The sequence below is a fragment of the Rattus norvegicus genome, chromosome 1 (genome assembly GCF_021556685.1).
Source record: "Rattus norvegicus strain SHRSP/BbbUtx chromosome 1, alternate assembly SHRSP_T2T, whole genome shotgun sequence".
Taxonomy (NCBI): domain Eukaryota; kingdom Metazoa; phylum Chordata; class Mammalia; order Rodentia; family Muridae; genus Rattus; species Rattus norvegicus.
In genome coordinates, this window is record NC_141534.1 from 215,263,298 (window position 1) to 215,281,467 (window position 18,170).

Genomic DNA, 18,170 nt, shown 5'->3' on the forward strand with positions numbered 1-18,170 from the left:
CGAGACATCACCCCCTAGTCCTCTGCACACCCAGCAGATTTGCAATTGCCACCAGGCTATTAGAGAAGTCACTTGAGACAATGCATACTATGTAATCAGGTCCTAAAACTGGGGTTGAGTGTAGTCAGCTACCCAGGGCATCTCAAAGCTAGGTCTCAGAGGCCCTGGGCAAGGCAGAAAAGTTCCCACTCTGTGTCTGAATGCTAGAAGCTACCTACGGGTCTCCTCCCTGAACCCACCATCACACTTGGCTCAGTGCACTCAGTGGGCTTGCAACGGTGGCCTTGGATCCACTACCCAGGAACACATGTGCGAAACCTTTCCCGTTTCATAACTTTATTTAGTTTTCTCTGTCTCCTCCCTCCCCCGCCAGCCCCTGAGAGGGGGTGGAATCCCCAGTTGGAAGGGAAGGGATGATTCTGTTCTCCCTAGGGAGGGATGGTGTCCCCTGGACAGGCTCCATGAATGGGAGAAGCAGGGGCCTTCAAGGCAAGGCCAGGGCATCGTCCAAGAGGCTGCGGCCAGGGCAGAGCTCCTCGGATGCCCTGTCGTCCTGTGGCTCACCTAGAAAGTGAAGAGCAGAGAAGCCTGGGGGGAATGGCGGGGACAGGTATCGTGTGGCTGACAGAGGCAGATAGGAATTTTAGGATGCTGGGGCTCAGAGTTGGAAAACCTGGGTCACAAGGAAAGCTGGATGTAGTGAGGGTGCAGCAGGAACCAGGGAGGCCAAGGTGGGGGAGGAGAGCAACTGTGCTCTGACAACGGGTGCTGGGTGCTGCGGAGGGACTGACCACACCTTAGGGTCTAGGGATAATCAGGGCACTTGCCCCGAGCAGAGGCCAGAGGGCAGATGAGAGGGATGGAGCTGAAGGGGATGGGAAGTCTGGTGGGCAGGGGACCGAGCTATGGGGCAGCCACAGCCAGCTGTTCTGCTTCAGGATAGCCACCTCAGCTGGGCATGGTCCCAAGCCACCGGTTTGTGCTTCTATGTTGCTGGAGGGCTCCCCATGTAGCTCAGCTATGGCAGAGAGGCAGACAGTTGTGCCCAGGTCTCCTCCCCATCCCAGTGTTTCTGGAAGCTTCTCTCCCTGCCCAGCATCATCTGCTATCACAGGGGGTCATGGTGATGGTTGGGGAGCCATGCTGGGGACAGATTACAGACTCGACTTAGATGCTGTTTACTTCCTCCTCAAAGGACCACGTGTCACCACATTTTAGTCTAAGGATCCCACTCCACTCCCACCCCTTGTGCATGGCTGGTCTGTTTTCTTTCCTGTTTTTGACAGTTATTCAGACATTCAAGCCCGTGGTGAGATGGTGAGGAGAGAGGGGTGTTCTGGGACTTCTGGGGCTGTAGGGGGCGGGTATCTCAAAGTGCACCCTGCCCATCTCCCCGGCAGCCGCTGTCCCCATGGACAATGAGCACCGGGAAGTAAAGGGCGTCCTCATAGCACGGAGGGCTTTCCAGAGGCTCCGTGTCCTCCCCTCTGCGCCCCAAGGGGCCTCCACTCAAGCTGCGGAAGACCCCTGGGGTGGTTCGGCCCCCAGCACCTAGCGAGAGGCGGCTGCGGCTGAAGGGTAGGCGAGGCCCACTGGGACGGGCAGGAGGCAGGGAGTTGCTGCTGACCGAGCGGCGGCAACGTTGGCAGCCTCGCAGGTAGGCCCCAGAGCCGGCACCCATGACCACAGCCTCGGAGTAGCTGGGCACCAGCTGCCGGTTGGAGCAGATGTGCCACTCAAGCTCTGTGAAGTCCACGGTGGCCACGCGAGAGAGTGGTGGCCCATTGGGCACAGCCCCTGGGGGTGGTGAGCTGGCACCGAAAAGCTTCTCCACTTGGTAGTGCACGTGGGCTGTCCCATAGGCTGCCACCACTCGCAGTGGCCAGGACAGTGTGGCTGCAGACACCAGCCAGAAGACCCAGGCTCGGGCATACCAGGGTGGGCTGCGGGGATCTGCAAAGACCATGAGGGACTCACGGAAGTCCACATCCTTCAGATGCATGCCCTCGCGGGCCTCTAGGTAGTCGTCCAGGCCCTCGTTGGCACTGAAGAAGCGGGCCCTCTGCGTGAGGTACGAGGCCTCGGCCTCAGCACTCCCAAAGCTGAAGCACTTGGTGAAACGCAGCCGCGTGGCTGCATGGTCTGCCAGGCCCACGAGCTCCTTGGAGACGTCACGGACACCATGTGCACTGTAGTCAAACTCACCCCGAGCTGTGCGACTGTCCGCCCTCTCATGGTAGACCTGTGTGGTGGTATAGGCGTCCCCATTGCGGTAGCGAGTGATCTGGCGTGTGCGTCGCACATAGTGGTAGCTGGTGGCCTTCCACCAGACACAGGGAGGAGCCTGTTGCAGCCGGTGGATCAGGGCAAGCACGGTGTTGGCATCAGTGCGAGGCGCCTGGCATGACCGCACATGACAGTGCCAACACTCTGCCAGGTAGAGGAGGTAGAGGAGGGAGACGAAGGCCAATGGGATGTACAGGTAGCCATCCGAGCAGGGACTGGCTGGGTAGGTGGGCGGTGGACCGCCAGCCCCACGAGCCAAGGCTGCCTCAGGCCCCAGGACCAGGCGGGGCACAGTGGCTAAGCGACACCAGGCCACCACAGCCCCACAGGCATGGATGAGCAGTGTGAGGAGCAGGCACTTCCAGTGAGACTCTCGACATAGAGAGCCTCCCAGGGACTGCTTCAGGGGCCGCTGCTGCGGGGTGGGCAGAGAAAGGAGAGGTACATGTCAGTGGGGGACCACTGGTGTGAAGGAGGTGGACCCACTTTACAGAAGAAGAAACTGAAGCTTCCTTCTATTGATTGAGCTATCTTGCTGCAAGTCTCACAGTAGCAAATCTTGTTTATCTCCTATGAGCTTGCCTCCTCCTGTGTCCCCGCTGTTTCTCAGTCAGCAGACCCCCTATTAGAGTAAGATCCCAACAGAGAAGAAATGACCTCCCCTCCTTCAATCGGATTTCTGGTAGTTCCTGTCCTGTCTCTATTCTGCTGTGTGCGTTTGGCTATATCTTTACTCTCTCTGGGTCTGGATTTTGGTTGTGGTGATCTATTAGGCTGATATGGCAAGGAGTGGTGTGTGTGTGTGTGTGTGTGTGTGTGTGTGTGTGTGTGTGCGCGCATTAGTTGGGGGGCAGGCTATGAAACCCAGCTATTAACCTCTCGCTCTTCTACTCAGTGTAATTTGGGCGGACCCCTCATCTACTCTAACACTGTTTCCTCATCTGCATACCTGGTTGTTGAGGATTCAGAGAGATCACATGTGGGAATTTGTTAGCACAGAGTCTGGCCCTGGGAATAAACACTTATGCTGCTTCCTTGTGTCTCCCACTGGTCCCTTGTGGAAACAAGGGATGGCAGGAGACTTGGGAGAGGCTGTTAAGTTGGGGCAGGGTTGGGGAGATAGGGAATGGAGGTGTGTCAGGCCTAGGAGCAGATGGAGGGCCACCCCCCACCCTCAATCTGTGATGAGGGAAGGGATGGGACACAAGATGCTGGACAGCACAAAGTACTTTTGACCCAAAGGGCTTGGCATATCCTCCATGGCATGACTACCAGCCTGGCTGCCTCAGTTCTGGTGTCAACAAAAGAGCAGGAAGAGGAAAGGGGAAAGGAACTGGGAGAGAAGAGGTGGAGAGTATACAGTGGGATTCTGGGTAATGTCATCTACTCAGTCCCACCATGCCTTGAGAGGTCCAACAGGGGAGGAGGCTGGCCCTAGACCCATCCAGGGCAGCATGGTCCTATAGTGTGTGAAATCTACAGGTGCATTCTGCCACCTAGACCTGTGCTAGCCGGGGGCACACACACACTTACCCCCCAACACCTGTTCATCATAGACCCACCTACCACAAAGGGACACCATCGCTCATTTAAGGAACACCAGGACCTTGCTTATTCTCAAAGCACAGGCATCATGTCATGGCGGTAGCAAGGTTTACCCACACATGTATGTCAGCACAGGACACACATGCACACATGTTACACACTGGCACCTAGACCCTCATGTAAGACCCTCACCTAGACACATAAAACCCTCACCTGACCACAGTTCACACCTACCCCACCCTATAGCAACTTAACACCCACAATCCATACTAAACCACACATTAGAGAGGCATAGCATGAAATCATACACACCCACACTCTTGGGTGAAGACCCAAGGCAAGGGACCCACTAGAGGCTCACCTGACTACAGGGTATATATGTTCCTACTGAAGACAGAGGGAACACGCCACCAGAATTCTTTCTCTCTCTCACACACACACCACACACACAAGCTCATTTATATCTGCTCACACACGCCGTCCACTCACCACCTTGTTTTCCACACCTATCATCTTACACACTTGGCACATCCTCCTGTCTAGAGCTGGGGAGGGGCTCTGGGGAGCTCAACCACTGGAGTGGGCCCTCAGTCCTCACCTGGGGGTGGGGGAGAGAAAGGTATCAGCAAGGGCTCTGCTCCTTTCTCTTTCCTTTTTCCCTCCCCCACCTCCGGTCCCTGCCACCGCTACTGCATTGCAGGCACCGCCCGACACCTCGTGAGCAACTGGGCAGGACTGGGGGCCTGACCCCATGGCCCTAGCAGTCACGGACAGCATCCCTGGCTGCGCTATGGAATAGGGACGCGTGGGGGCCACAGAGGCTGACGTCACAGGACAGGAGATGATGGTTGAGGGGGCGCCGAGGATCAGGGTCTCCCCTACATTCTTGCCACCCATTCCTGCCTTGACCTACCCGGATCCCGAAGCCTCGACCCTTACCAGAACGCTGTCTCCCCAATGACGTCATTGCTGGAGGGGCTCCGGGACTTTCCTCCCTAATCCCTCTCCGGGGATCGCCCCTCTACTTGTCCCCTTCACCTCTCTACAGCCCTGGCTCCGTTCCCACTACTTGCCCCCATACCTCCTCCCGCAGGGGCTCGCCGTCCGGAACGAGCGCGGGCACCTCCCCGCAATCTCCACCTTCGCCTTCCGGCATGGTGTCCTGGCTGCTTCTGCTGCCGGGCCCGGGCCCGGGGCATGATAAGCAGGGGCGCGGAGGGCTGCGGCGCGGCCCCGAGGGGCGTCCGCTCGGCTCGGCGGCCGCTGAAGAGTGCACTGAGCCCAGCCCCAGCGCGGCGGCGTTGGCGGCCGCGGTGCCCGGCGCCCCGCCCTCCGCTGACCCCGCCCCCGCAGCACCGGTGGCGCCGCTGGCCGCGCCTGGCACCGCGGGCACACCCCATCTCCACCCCCTCGCCTGTGGGAAGCCCAGTCTGGGCCGCCGGACGCCTGGTTTCTCCAGCTGCGCTCGCGCTTGCGACCTTGGGCGAGTCCTTGCTCTGCGGCGCTCGAGTCTCCCCAACTGAGTAATGAAGAGGGCCATGGTGTGTGGACGTCCGCCAGGTTCCTCTCTAGGGGATGGGCCCAGCGCTAAGCCCACCCAGACTTCACCCCATACGCTTTGCTTGTTGACAGTTAATACCCAGAAGGGAAAGACAGTCTCATCTGCTGGACTCTTAAGGCCGGTGGGTTGGAGCCACAGAAACTCTAGTCTGCAGGACTTTTGACCAGCATGTTCCAGCCATAAACTCAGCCTTTTAATCTGAGAAATGGGAATGAAAAAGTGTTGGGTTAAATTCACTAGGTCAGGCGGGGGAGGAATAGGTTTGCCCTGCATGGGATACCCTTTCTCAGGTGCGTAAAGTCTCTGCTCCGTTGTCCTCAGCAGGCTGGGATCCTCACATTCAGAGGCCTCGAATTCAGAGATTCGTCTACCTCTGACTCCCGGGTGCTGTGATTAAAAGCGTGTTTCACATCCTCCAACTTTACTTATTTTGTGTTTACTTTTAAAATTATTATTTTTATCTGTTTGTACACCACATGCATGCAATGCCCACAATGGGGAGAAGAGGGTGTTCGATCCCCTGGAACTGGAATTATAGACTATTGTGAGCTGCTGAGTGGATGATGAGAATCCAATCAAGTCCTTTGAAGAGCAATCAGTGATCTTAACTGCTGAGCCATCTCTCCAACCGCCCCCCCATTTGTTTACTGAGGGCAGTATCTGAGTCCAGCTGTTTTCTGGCTATTGTCTATGTGTAATTAGTGTGCTTGGGCACTAGGAGGGCATAGATAGGTGTTAGGAATGACATAGTTCCTGTCCTCATGCAAGATATCCAGGGAAAATCTGGATATTAAATCTGGATCAAAGAGGGGTTCAGAACCCAGACTCTAGCCATCACTCTGGGCCATGGTCAGGCCTCTGTTCCTTTTGTCCCTCTCTTAAGAGCTAAAATGATCCCCCCTTTTATTTTTAAAAATATTTATTTATTTATTTTATGTATATGAGTGCTCTATCTGCATGTACACCTGCATGCCAGAAGAGGGCATCAGATCTCATTACAAATGGTTGTGACCCACCATGTGGTTGCTGGAATTTGAACTCAGGACCTCTGGAAGAGCAGTGCTCTTAACCGCTGAGCCATCTCTTTAGCCCCAACATACCCCTCCCCTTTAGATGTTTAGATGTAATTACATTTTAATTTTATTTGTTCTCTCTCTCTCTCTCTCTCTCTCTCTCTCTCTTTCTCTCTCTCTGTCTCTGGGCTGGTGCAAAGAGGTGCACTTTAACCATAGATCAAGTGTGCAAATCAGAAGATGGCTTTCAGGAGTTGGTTCTCTTCTTCCACCGTTTGGAGCCTGGAATTGAACTTAGGTCCTCAGGCTTGGCAGTCTGCTGAGCCATCTCACAGGCAAGCTAACATGCCTCTTAAAGGATTTGGACAAATGGATAGGAAGGGAAAGATATCCTCTGCGTCCCAGGCAGAGGAGCAAAAGCAGCCGTTGCGCTGAGTTTGGGGAGCAGGAAAGTCTCGCCTTATGTAACTAAACACTGAGTTTCCTACTTAGTCAGCTGCAAGTATCAGAGGGTGTGTCATGCTGTCTAGAGACTAGTGGTTGACAGTCTGTGAGAGAGGGACCCTTGAAGACTGTCTTCAGCAAGGGTGGGAATAGTTACAGCCTGGGTGGGATGAAAAGAGCCTGGGAGACTAAGAGTGAGGCTTAAGGGCCCCACTTCGAGATCACAGGACTAGTGATGACTCAGGAGACTTGTCACCACACCTCTGCCTCACAAATCTACAGGACCGTTGATGAAAGCAAAGGAACAAGGCCCAGTACAGATTCCTGCCCCCCACCTGTATACCACCAGAACTTTGTATCTTCTAGGTGGTCTCAGTTTCTGTCCTCAGCCCGGTGCGTGCGTGCGAGCGAGCGCGTGTGTGCATAATGTATTGAGCGCGATTCCAAACCCTCCCAGCAGAGGCCCTCGCGGATGAGCAGGACAGTGGCGGACTCCACAGGGCATTTTCAGCACCGGCGGACGGACAGCACCTGCTCTGAAAGGAGTGGGAGGGCGGAGGAGGAGTCAGCGTTCTAGGGCTCTGGGACGCGTTATCACTCTCCCGGAGCGGGCGACAACAGCACGTCCTAGCAGGCCGGAAGCTCCAATAGAGGACTGAGTGAATCGAAGGAAAGAGGGCACAGAGTGGGGGCAGGGATTGGTCAGAGCTTGACCGATCGCCGCATTCCTCTTGGACTGCGTTGCGTCAGAGCCAACTTTGTGCCCTGACTAGCTGAGTCTGTCCGGATCTCAATCTTTCCTACTGGCGTAGTCGTGGCAAGGAGCGTCAAGCGCCTCTCGGCGCAGACGCGGAACTAAGTTACAACTCCTTCCCACCCATTGGCTGGTAGCGCCGCAAATTAGCAAGCCTATTAGTCAATCCGAGAGCATCTTGAGTAGCGCCGTCCCCCCAGCTGTCGGAAGTTGACTATGACAAAACCCGATTGGGAGAGGGCTCATCAGTAGCCAATTGGAAGTGTGAAGGGGAGAACCGGCTCCTCGGACGAGCCAATGGTGGACAGCGAAGTGTGACGCCGTGGACATGGCGGCGGCGATCGGCCAGCCCCAGGACGTGTCGGACGGTCGGGTAACTTTGGGCAGGACAAGGCAAGAGAAGCGGCTGTTTCAGTAGTGTTTGTACCCAGAACTCAGCGAAGTCTACCCTTGGGTAGAGCGAACGTCCGGCCATGGCTTACCACTCGGGATATGGAGTCCACGGTGCGTGAGGAGAGGGGAGGGCGGGGCGCGGCCTGGCAGCGGGGCACCAAATAAGCTGTGAGACCCACTCGTCCGGTGGGAGAGGGCCTGCGGTGACCGCTGCCCAGGGCGGGGAGAGTGTCTCTTGGGTTCCTGCCGTGCCACGCTGCAGCATGTCCTGGACTTCGTCCTTACTAGCCGGTCCTCATATCAGGCGGCGACAGCACTGCTGGGATCCTCAAGTCTAATCCTGCATGTACCGAATTTGCCTCCAGAATTGCCTTTCCTGGTTACAAAACTCTGGCAGCATTCCTGATCACTGTCCAGGGATTCCGAGTAGCCAACGTTGCCTTTTCTACCCGTGTTAAGGGATGTTTTTCCGGCGATTGTGCCCAAGCAAACAGTCTATTCACTCGCCAGTACTCAGGGATCTTCTCCCTTGAGAGACTTCCTAGAAACCCCAAATGGGTTGCCATGTCTAGGCAGCCTTTCCCCTACATGTAGTAAAGGATTCCTCCAAAAGGATAGGAGATCGTTCTTAAAATCCACTCTGGCTTTAACTCAAAAGTTGTTCGGGCCTATGTACAACTTCTCAGCCTGGGGAAGGGGTTCTTATTCTGTAACTCTGTAATCTACTTTGGTACTCCCACACCTACAGGTTCCAAGCATAGGACCCGGGCAGCTCCAAACCCTCCTCCACTCTTCGATGATACAAGTGGTGGTTATTCCAGCCAACTAGGCGGATACCCAGCCCCAGGAGCTGATGTAGCCTTCAATGTCAACAACCTGCTTGGAGACCCAGTGGCCAATATGGCTATGGCCTATGGCAGCTCCATAGCATCCCAAGGGAAGGACATAGTGCACAAAGAGGTGTGGCCTGTATTCAGGAGGGTGTCAGGGTTTCTGGCTAGGGTTGGTGTATCCCAGGATCCCATCTTACTCCCCAGGCATCCTTTAGGAAGGAGCACTGTGTGGCATGTCCACAGCGTCTTTTCTTTACTTCCAGCTACACCGTTTTGTGTCTATAAACAAACTCAAGTATTTTTTTGCTGTGGACACAGCCTATGTAGCCAAGAAGCTAGGGCTATTGGTCTTCCCTTACACACATCAGGTGAGCTTCCTACCAGGTGAGCTGGCAAGCCTCTCCCCACTTGTGAGTAACCTGACTGATCCTCAGATCTCAACCCCCTCTCTCGTGTTCTCTGCTTCTGTTTACCTGACCACCTCTGCCACCGCCAGAACTGGAAAGTGCAGTACAGTCATGATGTGCCTCTGCCCCCACGGAAAGACCTCAATGCGCCTGACCTCTATATCCCCAGTGAGTCTCTGACGTGGGCTTGGGGACACAGGGGACTTGTGCCTTGAAGCATAGTTAGGAAGAAGATTCAATGAATGACCCAGCATTGATTCCTGGAGCTTTTCCTGTGTGACTGTTGCTAGGCACTAGGTTGACAGGGTGGCCAGTAGGAAACTTCCTGAATGTGACCTTGGCATTTCCTTTAACACCTTCCCGCCTTTTTTGGGAGGGGGTGGTATTTTTTTAATTTACATTTTAAATGTTACCCCCTTTTCTACTTCCTGCCTTTTCATTTGAACCCTGCCTCTCTCCAGCCTGGAGCTTTGAGTTTTTACTTAGCCCAGCAGCCTCCAAATGTAGGACTTCAGGCTGGATCTTTCAGCCTTCATTAAAGCAAGACAAAGAAATGGCTTCTTCCTCAGAGAATTGTCGCGAAGTGCTAGAAGATGCTATGTGCTGTGCATTGCACCTGGCATGAAGGAAACACACCAGACAGTAAATGCTAATTATCACTGTTGCCTGTCCTCTGAGGTCTGCCTGCTCCACCATCCTCTCCTCTAGGAAGCCTGGAGCAAATGCTTCCTCCCTTCTGGATCCTCACAGCTGTCTGTCCCCTCTGCACTCCACTTTTCTCTGTCCTGTTGGCTAAAAGGACACACACAAGGAAAGCAGATATACAAGGGCAGAGCTGTCCAGACCCTCTCATGACCTCTGTTACAAAGCTGGTACTGTCATCCTATGTCATGTGTTGAAGTCAAGGCTATAGGGCCTTAACTGTCCCATAGCTGATAGGTGGCAGTGCTGTGCCCTTTGGTGGCTACATCAATCTGACACCTGGGGAGGTAGGGGACAGGCAGGGGAAGGTGACTGTTGAGTTGAAATCACTGCTGGAGCATGTCTGTCTCCCTGAATCTTTGAGCTCCTGTGAAAACAGCCCACAGTTAACCAGGGGTTTCTGCATGGTCAGGGACCTAGCCAGTGTCAGTGGCCAAACTCATAATTGTTGGCTGAGGGGTTGGGGATTTAGCTCAGTGGTAGAGCGCTTGCCTAGCAAGCGCAAGGCCCTGGGTTCGGTCCTCAGCTCCAGAAAAAAAAAAAAAAAGAAAGAAATAATTGTTGGCTGAGAGGGACCCTATTTCTAGAATCCCGGACCCTAGGGACAGCCTAGGTGATCCATGGAGTCTCCTTTTTGGTTCTAGTCTTGCCAGAAATCAAGCTGGTTCCTGTCTAGGATGAGCAGTGGTCTTGGTCATGGTGTTACTTTTGGAGGCACTGCAGGGAGCTGATGAGCTCCCTAGCGTAGGAGGGACGGTGATGACTTATGGTCCTCGGAGGTCCAGTAGTGTTCAGCTGGAGGGGGTAGTCAGAGAGGTGCACTGGGGACTAGACACTGGAGAGCTGGATGTACAGGGTGAGTGAAGTTGGGATGGGAAGGGAGGGAAGTGTGGGAGAGGCTGAGTACCCATGGACTTGAATGCCTGATGAGGGGCTCTGGGTGAGGAAGCCAGAGTAACGAATTCCTCTCTTCTCTTGGCAGCCATGGCCTTCATCACATACGTGCTGCTGGCTGGGATGGCACTAGGCATTCAGCAAAGGTTGGTACTGTCTTCTTCTCCCTCCTGGCTTACTCCCTTCCTCTGTAGGGCATCTGTGACAGGTCCTGGCTCACCCACCTTACGTCTCACCTCATACCTGCCACGGGATGGCTCACCCTGACCTACCTTCTCCTATGGCTGCAGGTTCTCCCCAGAGGTGTTGGGCTTGTGTGCGAGCACAGCACTGGTGTGGGTGTTAATGGAGGTGTTGGCTCTGCTTCTGGGCCTCTACCTGGCCACCGTACGCAGTGAACTGGGCACCTTCCACCTCTTGGCCTACAGTGGCTACAAGTATGTAGGGTGAGTGCTTGTGGGATGAGAGGAGCCCGAAGGGTCCGAGGCCACTCCATGTCAACCTCTGGCTCTATGTTCTAAGCAGATGGCTGTTTCTAACAGTCTCCCCTTGGAACCAGTGATTTTAAAGAGATTGGGGATTTGTGAGTTACCTTGGGGAGCCCAGAGAAGAGAAGGGGATTTCAGGTCCTGGGGCTGAGTCCTGAAACCTTGCAGATCCATTTGGAGTCTGGTTCTTTGTAGGGAACAGCCTGGAGTCGTGGGTCATGGTATTGAGTAGGGCTAGTCTCAGGCTTGGACCCTGGGAGTCACCCATTCATCCCTGCACCCCCAGGATGATCCTCAGTGTGCTCACAGGGCTGCTTTTCGGCAGTGATGGCTACTACGTGGCCCTGGCCTGGACATCGTCTGCACTCATGTACTTCACTGTGAGTATGGGGTGTTCTTCCCCTCTTCTCCTCTGGGACACATGTCCCTTCCTAGCCCACTCAGCTCTCCTCTCTTCCAGGTACGATCTTTGCGGACTGCAGCTTCGGGTCCTGACAGCATGGGGGGCCCAACCCCTCGGCAGCATCTCCAGCTGTACCTGACCCTGGGAGCCGCTGCCTTCCAACCCCTTATCATATACTGGCTGACCTTCCACCTGGTCCGGTGACCCCTGGTCCTTTGGTGGCACTGAGTTTTCCATACATTGAAGATTTGGTTTCCTTAACTTGGCTTGACCCTGGTTCCTGGGACCCAAGGGGAAGCCGCAAGAATCTGCTTTGTCCAAAGACTCTAGGCTTCAGGCTGTTTAAGAGAAGGGTGAGCAGATCCAGGAAGAGCATCCTGGAGTAGCTTATACTGCCTTGAAAAACAGCTAGAAGGTTGCATTGGACACAGCTGGGAGGGAGGATGGGAAGGTGACTACAAAGGAGACTTCCTAGACCTTGCTTGGATACATCTGAGAGGACTCCAGAAAAGCCCAGGCTAGTAGTGCTGGGATTTAGCTCTGGGTTGTCACCTCTAGAATATTCCACCTAACCCTATGTGTTCAAGCCTTCTAGAAGCAGAATTTGGGGCCTGTGTGTTTTCAGTAGTTTATTCATATTTTGTCACAAATGTCCGGGGATAGGGTACTGGACTCCTCCAGGCAACATAGAAAATAGGTCCAAGGGACAGGGTGGGCTGGATTTGTGATAAGTAGAGACTGGGTTGGAAAGAGAGCCTGGGGAGGGGAAGAGGGCAGACTAGGGGTGGGGCTGCCCCCATGTTGAGCCTGCTCATTCCTGGTGCAGGTGCCCCCCCACCTGCAGGGGGAGCTTCAGGGTGAGGGCCAAGGTGGGCTGCCCAGAATTTCCAGGATCAAGGTCTGCCTGTTGGCAGGGCCCAAATTCCCCTGAAACGGACAAGACCGGAAGTCCTACCCCTTCCAGGACAACTGCCATGCCTAGCTGCCGGCTAGCAGAGGAGCCCCCACCCCTGTTTAGAGCTTTGCCTGGCCCTAGTCGGAAGGGGAGAGCTCTGAGGGCGGGGGTCCCCGCAGCAGCAGTTTGGGGGGGTGGAGAGGCTGGAGGCACCAGTGCCTCCTCCCTCCCCAGGGCTGAGGCCTCTGTGGCCAGAGGGGCAGGGCTGGGGGTGCACAGGCGTCCGGTCCGTTCTGGGCTTGCTCCCTGGCCGGCTTCCCCCTTAGAAGCTCACCAACGTATAAACCATACTGTGGGGGAGATGAGACTGTGAAATTGTGTCCTGAGGAAGCCTACCACCCTTCCAGTCATGCCCTGGAGTGTCTATATTCCTCAAAGGCAAAAAGAGGGACTGGGAATTAAGAGCCCCAAACCTGAGACACCCCTCGCCTGGATTCCAGCTGCTGTGGCCAAAGCCTCACCTGTACAGGTAATAGAAGAAGGAGAGCAGGTAGAAGGCGAGTTTGCACCAGGACTCCTTCTGGCAGTAGTTGAGGATGTCAGCATTCATGATAGAGACCGCATCATACATGACCTCAGAGCCATCCGCAGGACGGTGGAAGTACCTGGTGCGAGGGAGGCCTGAGTGCCCCTCTAGCCACCCAGGTCTGTCCCCGTCCGGCCCTGCCCCCACCTTTATCTCCCCGAGGTAACTGCCCTCACCTCCAGAGGTGGTAGAAGAGGAGGGGGATGTTGAGGCCCAGGGTCACCCACTCTGCTGCACACAGAAACATCAGACAGAAGAGGCCGTGGATGGAATATTCCGGGACCACCAGCTGAGGGAGTGAGGGTGAGACGTCAGTAGTCTGGTTCCAGGACGAACCCAGTGGTACAGAGGGGTAGTAGTGTTTAGGAAGTGCCAACCCACCATGATTTCAGAACTAAAAGGCCTATCTGGCTTGCCATTCCCACCCTCCTGGGTGGCAAAGAAGAGGAAGGACGCTGTGGGCTACAGAGAGTGAGGGCAGCACTAGCTAGGAGCTTCCTGACACTGACCTTCCTCAGGAGGCAGCAGATGCGTTCGATGTTTTTCAAACGCTCGCGCTGTAGGGAAGGAAAGGGCCTAGATAAGGGAAGCCAAGGAGCAGAAACCAGGGCGCCTCCCACGGCCCCGAGTGTGGTCACCAGAGGGCGCCAGAACTCTCTGCGGTGTCTTCTCAGGAAAGCAGCCCGCCGTCCCCATGGTGACTGTCGCCATGGAGGGGCCTTCACCCGCATCTCCATGGCAACGGCCCAGAGCCTGGAAAAGGCTTCCCCACCAGGAGGAACCCGAGCCCTGAGCCTGCTCCAGGTGTTTGCGGGGGTTGGGACGGAGGAAAGGACAGGGTCACCTCATCAGCCCTCCACATTACACCCCCATCTTCCCGATCTCCATTTCCACCCTCCACCATGACAAAAAGACAAACGGACGGACACACCTCAGCACAGCACATGTATCACTTACTGCCCGCGCTGGGTTCCCCTGGTCGATGGGGTTCTTGAAGTCAGTCCGCAGCTCATCAAAGGCTATGATCTGGGGGTGGGGGTGTATGCCCGTCAGGGTTGGGGCAGCCCCCCCCAACACCCCAGGCACCAGATGGCTCAGAGGAAAGAGCATGGGTTTCTTGGAGGAATCTGGATGGTAACACCCCCCTTACACACACACATCACTCATGCCTGTCCTTCCCTGGAATAGGGATTTGTACATGGAGATCCTGTTAAATGAAACTTATTGCTTAGTGGAGAAGCAGGACAGGTCCAAGCTCACACAGCAGTCGACAATACCTAGTATCTACTGTATTCCCCATACATTTCAAGACATGGCCTTCTCTCCAAGGGCTCATGCTAGTACAGGGACTCTAGAGACTTGGTACACAGTTCTTGTCCAAGAAGAGCCCCAGGGGGTTGGAGAGAGAAGTCCTGATGAGTGGTGAGGGTAGAGCAGAACTCCATATGGGTTGGTGGGGTTCAAGCTGACTAGTCATTTGGTGAACAAATGGGAGAAATGCAGTCCAAGCGGTGGTAATGACAGATACAAAGGCACAGAAGGTTGAAGGAACATTCGAAAGCTGCAGGTTCCCGGGGTTGGGTGCTGTGCGAATGGGAAGAGAGGGAATGGTGCAAGGTGGGTGGAAGGGTCGACAGAGCTAGTCCCGGTACAGCCAACCAAGACTAGGCTTCAACACAGGAGCAGAGGGAGTCCTAGTGGGTTATAAAGCCAGGAAGTGGGGGCAACAGTTTAGGAATGGTGGGGATGCAAGCTGGCTATCGGTCACAGCCAAGACAGACACCTGGCAGGCTTTAGTGGCTCAGGGAACAACCTGATGACTTAGGTGCTAGTGTCACTTTCATTTTTGACTTACAGATGAGAAAACAGGTTAGGTATCTTATCCAGGGCCACAAGGGCTACTGAGTAGTAAACTTGTAACTCAGTTAAAAGGACTACTCACTTTGTCAGAGGGTCAGATCAGGGAAGGGCCAAGACATGCCTGTTGAGTGTCGGGGGTGGGGTGGGGTGGGTGGTCTAAGTGCGAACGATGGATGGTGGCCGTGGATCTGGAGAGATGTGGTCTCTAGTAGCCAGCTTCAAAGGGCCTGTGTTAAGGGGGTTGGGGGTGACAGTTAAAGGCCCCAAAATGCCTTATTTTATGGTGTGTCTGTGTCTGGGGGATGGTAGTGTATTCAGAAATTCCTGAGGGAACAGCTATTTGAGATGAAGCTGTGGACCTGGAAGGAACTGCAGGTAACCTGGGGGAGGCAGGCTGGCAGAGAAGCCTGACTGAGGGGGAAGGGGAGCTCCTTCCCTTCCCCTGTAGCCCCAGGATGAGGCAGCAGGCCCACCACCCCCAAACATCCTAGACCCCATACGGTTCAGAGGAAAAGAACATGGGCTTCCGGGAGGGAGCTGGGCCATCTGGAGCCCCTCCCCCAATTCCTCATTGACTCTGGGCCGCTGCCTGCCTGAGAGGCACAGCAACAGGGTCCAGCAGGGGCGGAAGGGTACCGTCTGTCTGCCCCCCCCCCAAGTTGGCACCACCAGCAAGCAGCGGGTGTCGAGCCTCCCACCCCCCAGGCTGCCTGGCGCTGACTCAGCACCGTCTCCCCCCACCCCCAACCCCGGAACAAACAATTCTTCACTGTGACAGCTGACACACATCACTCACCAGGGTTGCCTAGTGACTAGTGGGACCTGGGGTTCTGGCTCAGAATGCTTTACTTTGAACAGCTTTGAAGACCACACTCTCTCTCCCGGCCTTCACATCTACAAGCCCATTTTACCAATAAGGAAACAGCTCCAGCCTGATAAGATGACCAAGCTAAAAGGGTGAAAAGCACAGTGCCTCCCAGTGGAAGGGGCTCCAGAAGGGTTTGCAGAGAGAACAAAGGTGCCGATCCAAACCTTAGTAGACTTCATCTAACTGGACACTTTGCAAGGCCAAAGTGTGGGTCTCATGCAGCCTGACTCCCTAGCAGCTGCTATGTAACTGTCCTAGGCAGGCTTCTCTGAGAACCTCCTGAGAAGAGGGGCTCTGTCGGGGAAAGTGGAGTTATGAGTAAGAAGGGGCTTCTTGAATTTCAGGAGCTAGTTAGCTATCCTGTGTTTCCCTGCTGGTGCCTCCCCATTTTTTCTAATTCTTAGGACCCAAGTTCTGCCCCCACAGGAATGTCCAAGGCCCTGGGCCTGGGACAAGAAGCTCGTAATGGATTCGAAGTGATGGAGGAAGAGAAAAACAGAGCAGAGGACAAGAAACCCAACTGGGAGACCTAGATGAAGACTGGAGCAACAAAGTGAGGGACGGGGCTGGAGATAGAGTACGTGTCTGGAGAGACCTGTGGGGGCTCAGGGGCTCTAGTACAGTAGTGCTCTAGCATATGTCAGAGAAAGGAGGGGGCAAAGGAAAGAGATGGGGCAGCAGGTCCCAGAAAGACAAGAAATGGAGAGAGCAAGAAAGTCAGGCTAAGCAAGGGAGGAAGGGAGGCACATAGGATGCAGTCAGGTAAGAGAACCGACAATTAAAAGAGTATGAAGATGAGACCAGGAGGTGTGCATGAGGGTGCTAGAAGCTACAACAGAGAGGCCTGTATGGGACCCATATGGGGCAGAAACCTCAGAGGGCATCAGTGGAGCGGAAGCTGGAAGGAGGGGGCAGAGACCTCAACAGTGAGCCAGAGGCTCATAGTTCTACAGAGAAGAGAAAGAAACCAGGTAGAGGAGGCCCTTGGGAAAGCCCAGGAGAGAACTAGGTAGAAGAACCCTCTCCAATGGGAAACCGTTAGAATGAGATGAGACAGAGACATTCTGGAGTGAGGTGTGTGAGGGTAGGCCAGGGTGAGGGCAGACCGGGAGTGGGGGACATGATAGACAAAAGGCATGTGTGTGGAGGAATAGGAAGGAAGCTGGGAAGTGAAAGTGAGACAAGGTTGGGGTTAGGTTTCTGGAGCTGCTTCGAACCTATCCCTCTTGGGTCAGAGAGGGGTCCAGGAGGGGACAGGGTTAATGGGTTCCAAGATATGCGGGTCTTGTAAACAGATGCAGTTTCCATAGCAACCATCTCCATCACTCTGGTTGGAAAAACCCACAAAGGAGGGGTTCAGCGCGCGGGGGGGGGGGGCACAGACAAACTGCCCGATGGACAGACGGGGGTGGATGGTTGAGAATGTATAAGGATCAAGAATTCCACCCCCTACCCAATGACTGGATAAGGCAAGGAGAGGGTCAGGACCTACTGACATACCCACAGACAGGCGGGGGTGGTGAAGGAAGGGGGGCTGCCCCTGGGAAGGAAGCCAACGACAAGGGGGTGTTAGTGGGGGGGGGATGAACAAAAGCCATGGGGGATAGTGGAAAAGACCTTTCAAGTTTTCCCGGAGCGCTGATACCATCAACCCCAGCCCCCTCCTGCTCCATAAGCCCACTTGCCCCCTACCCCGCCCCCAGCCGGAGACCAGTCTTACGTGCCAGATGACAAAGAAGATGAGGGAGGCGCACAGCACCAGGGTGAGCATGTAGCAGAATGCTGCGAAGGTGAACGCCATGGCCCCCGCGCCGGGCGGTGGCCCGGGGGGCGCCAGCGCGGGGTCTGGGCGCAAGGGGACGCCCCCCGGCCCACACTTAGGGCCGGCCGGGCATGGCCCACCGGACTCGAGGGACACAGGCAGCGCGTCCGGGACCTGGGCCACGGGGCCGTGGGGGACGCGGGGCGCGGGCCGTGGGGCTCGGGGGGCGCGTCCGCTGCCGGCTGCCCGGGCCCCGATCGCTCATCCTGCGATCCCTCGCCCGCGGCTCCCTCGCTCTCCAGCCCGCGAAGCCGGCGGGGCGGAGCCGGGGGCGGGGCCGCCGTGCAGCGGCCTCGGGCGGGGCTGAGACTCAGAGCGCCCCTCCGCCAGCCTCAACGGCCCAGCACAGCTACTTATCCCAGTGAACCCAGTGTTCATGCACCTTCAGAACACACAGACCTGGAAGCCTGTTCCTG

The 18,170-nt window shown here is 55.5% G+C and overlaps 3 protein-coding genes and 1 long non-coding RNA gene across 12 annotated transcripts; 2 read left to right on the forward strand and 2 right to left on the reverse strand.

Moving 5' to 3' along the window:
* Positions 1 to 319: 319 nt before the first annotated feature.
* On the reverse strand, positions 320 to 5,105 carry Tmem151a (transmembrane protein 151A). Of its 2 annotated transcripts, XR_015626810.1 has the most exons (3): positions 4,913 to 5,105; positions 1,020 to 2,701; positions 320 to 903 (listed from the first exon to the last, which is right to left on the reverse strand). XR_015626810.1 is itself a non-coding variant. In NM_001107570.3 (2 exons), the coding sequence occupies exons 1-2, from the start codon at positions 4,985 to 4,987 to the stop codon at positions 1,370 to 1,372; spliced, it is 1,407 nt and encodes a 468-aa protein (NP_001101040.2). In that variant the 5' UTR covers positions 4,988 to 5,105; the 3' UTR covers positions 320 to 1,369. The 2 variants fall into 2 exon arrangements, 1 of the variants encoding a protein (NP_001101040.2); NM_001107570.3 differs by having other exon boundaries at positions 320 to 2,701.
* A 2,817-nt stretch (positions 5,106 to 7,922) lies between these two features.
* Yif1a (Yip1 interacting factor homolog A, membrane trafficking protein) lies at positions 7,923 to 11,984 on the forward strand. Of its 2 annotated transcripts, NM_172017.2 has the most exons (8): positions 7,923 to 8,107; positions 8,745 to 8,956; positions 9,093 to 9,197; positions 9,326 to 9,404; positions 10,921 to 10,978; positions 11,123 to 11,278; positions 11,607 to 11,700; positions 11,781 to 11,984. In NM_172017.2, exons 1-8 carry the CDS (start codon positions 8,077 to 8,079, stop codon positions 11,925 to 11,927), a joined length of 882 nt encoding a protein of 293 aa, NP_742014.2. In that variant the 5' UTR covers positions 7,923 to 8,076; the 3' UTR covers positions 11,928 to 11,984. The 2 variants fall into 2 exon arrangements, with proteins under 2 accessions (NP_742014.2, XP_087463721.1); XM_087607595.1 differs by lacking the exons at positions 8,745 to 8,956; positions 9,093 to 9,197; positions 9,326 to 9,404 and having other exon boundaries at positions 7,926 to 8,107.
* A 353-nt stretch (positions 11,985 to 12,337) lies between these two features.
* On the reverse strand, positions 12,338 to 18,007 carry Cnih2 (cornichon family AMPA receptor auxiliary protein 2). 5 transcript variants are annotated; one of them, XM_087574033.1, is made up of 6 exons: positions 17,657 to 18,007; positions 14,162 to 14,230; positions 13,714 to 13,761; positions 13,381 to 13,493; positions 13,140 to 13,283; positions 12,338 to 12,968 (listed from the first exon to the last, which is right to left on the reverse strand). In XM_087574033.1, the coding sequence occupies exons 4-6, from the start codon at positions 13,449 to 13,451 to the stop codon at positions 12,941 to 12,943; spliced, it is 243 nt and encodes an 80-aa protein (XP_087430159.1). In that variant the 5' UTR covers positions 13,452 to 13,493; positions 13,714 to 13,761; positions 14,162 to 14,230; positions 17,657 to 18,007; the 3' UTR covers positions 12,338 to 12,940. The 5 variants fall into 5 exon arrangements, with proteins under 5 accessions (XP_087430159.1, XP_087430157.1, NP_001020303.1 ...); XM_087574031.1 differs by having other exon boundaries at positions 14,136 to 14,230; positions 17,653 to 18,007; NM_001025132.1 differs by having other exon boundaries at positions 17,653 to 17,984.
* LOC102555354 (uncharacterized) lies at positions 15,894 to 17,697 on the forward strand. Of its 3 annotated transcripts, none has more exons than XR_015652805.1 (3): positions 15,894 to 16,082; positions 16,359 to 16,509; positions 17,636 to 17,697. It is a non-coding gene; the product is annotated as an uncharacterized LOC102555354 (long non-coding RNA). The 3 variants fall into 3 exon arrangements; XR_015652808.1 differs by having other exon boundaries at positions 15,897 to 16,082; positions 16,337 to 16,485; XR_015652804.1 differs by having other exon boundaries at positions 15,902 to 16,082; positions 16,337 to 16,509.
* Positions 18,008 to 18,170: the final 163 nt, after the last annotated feature.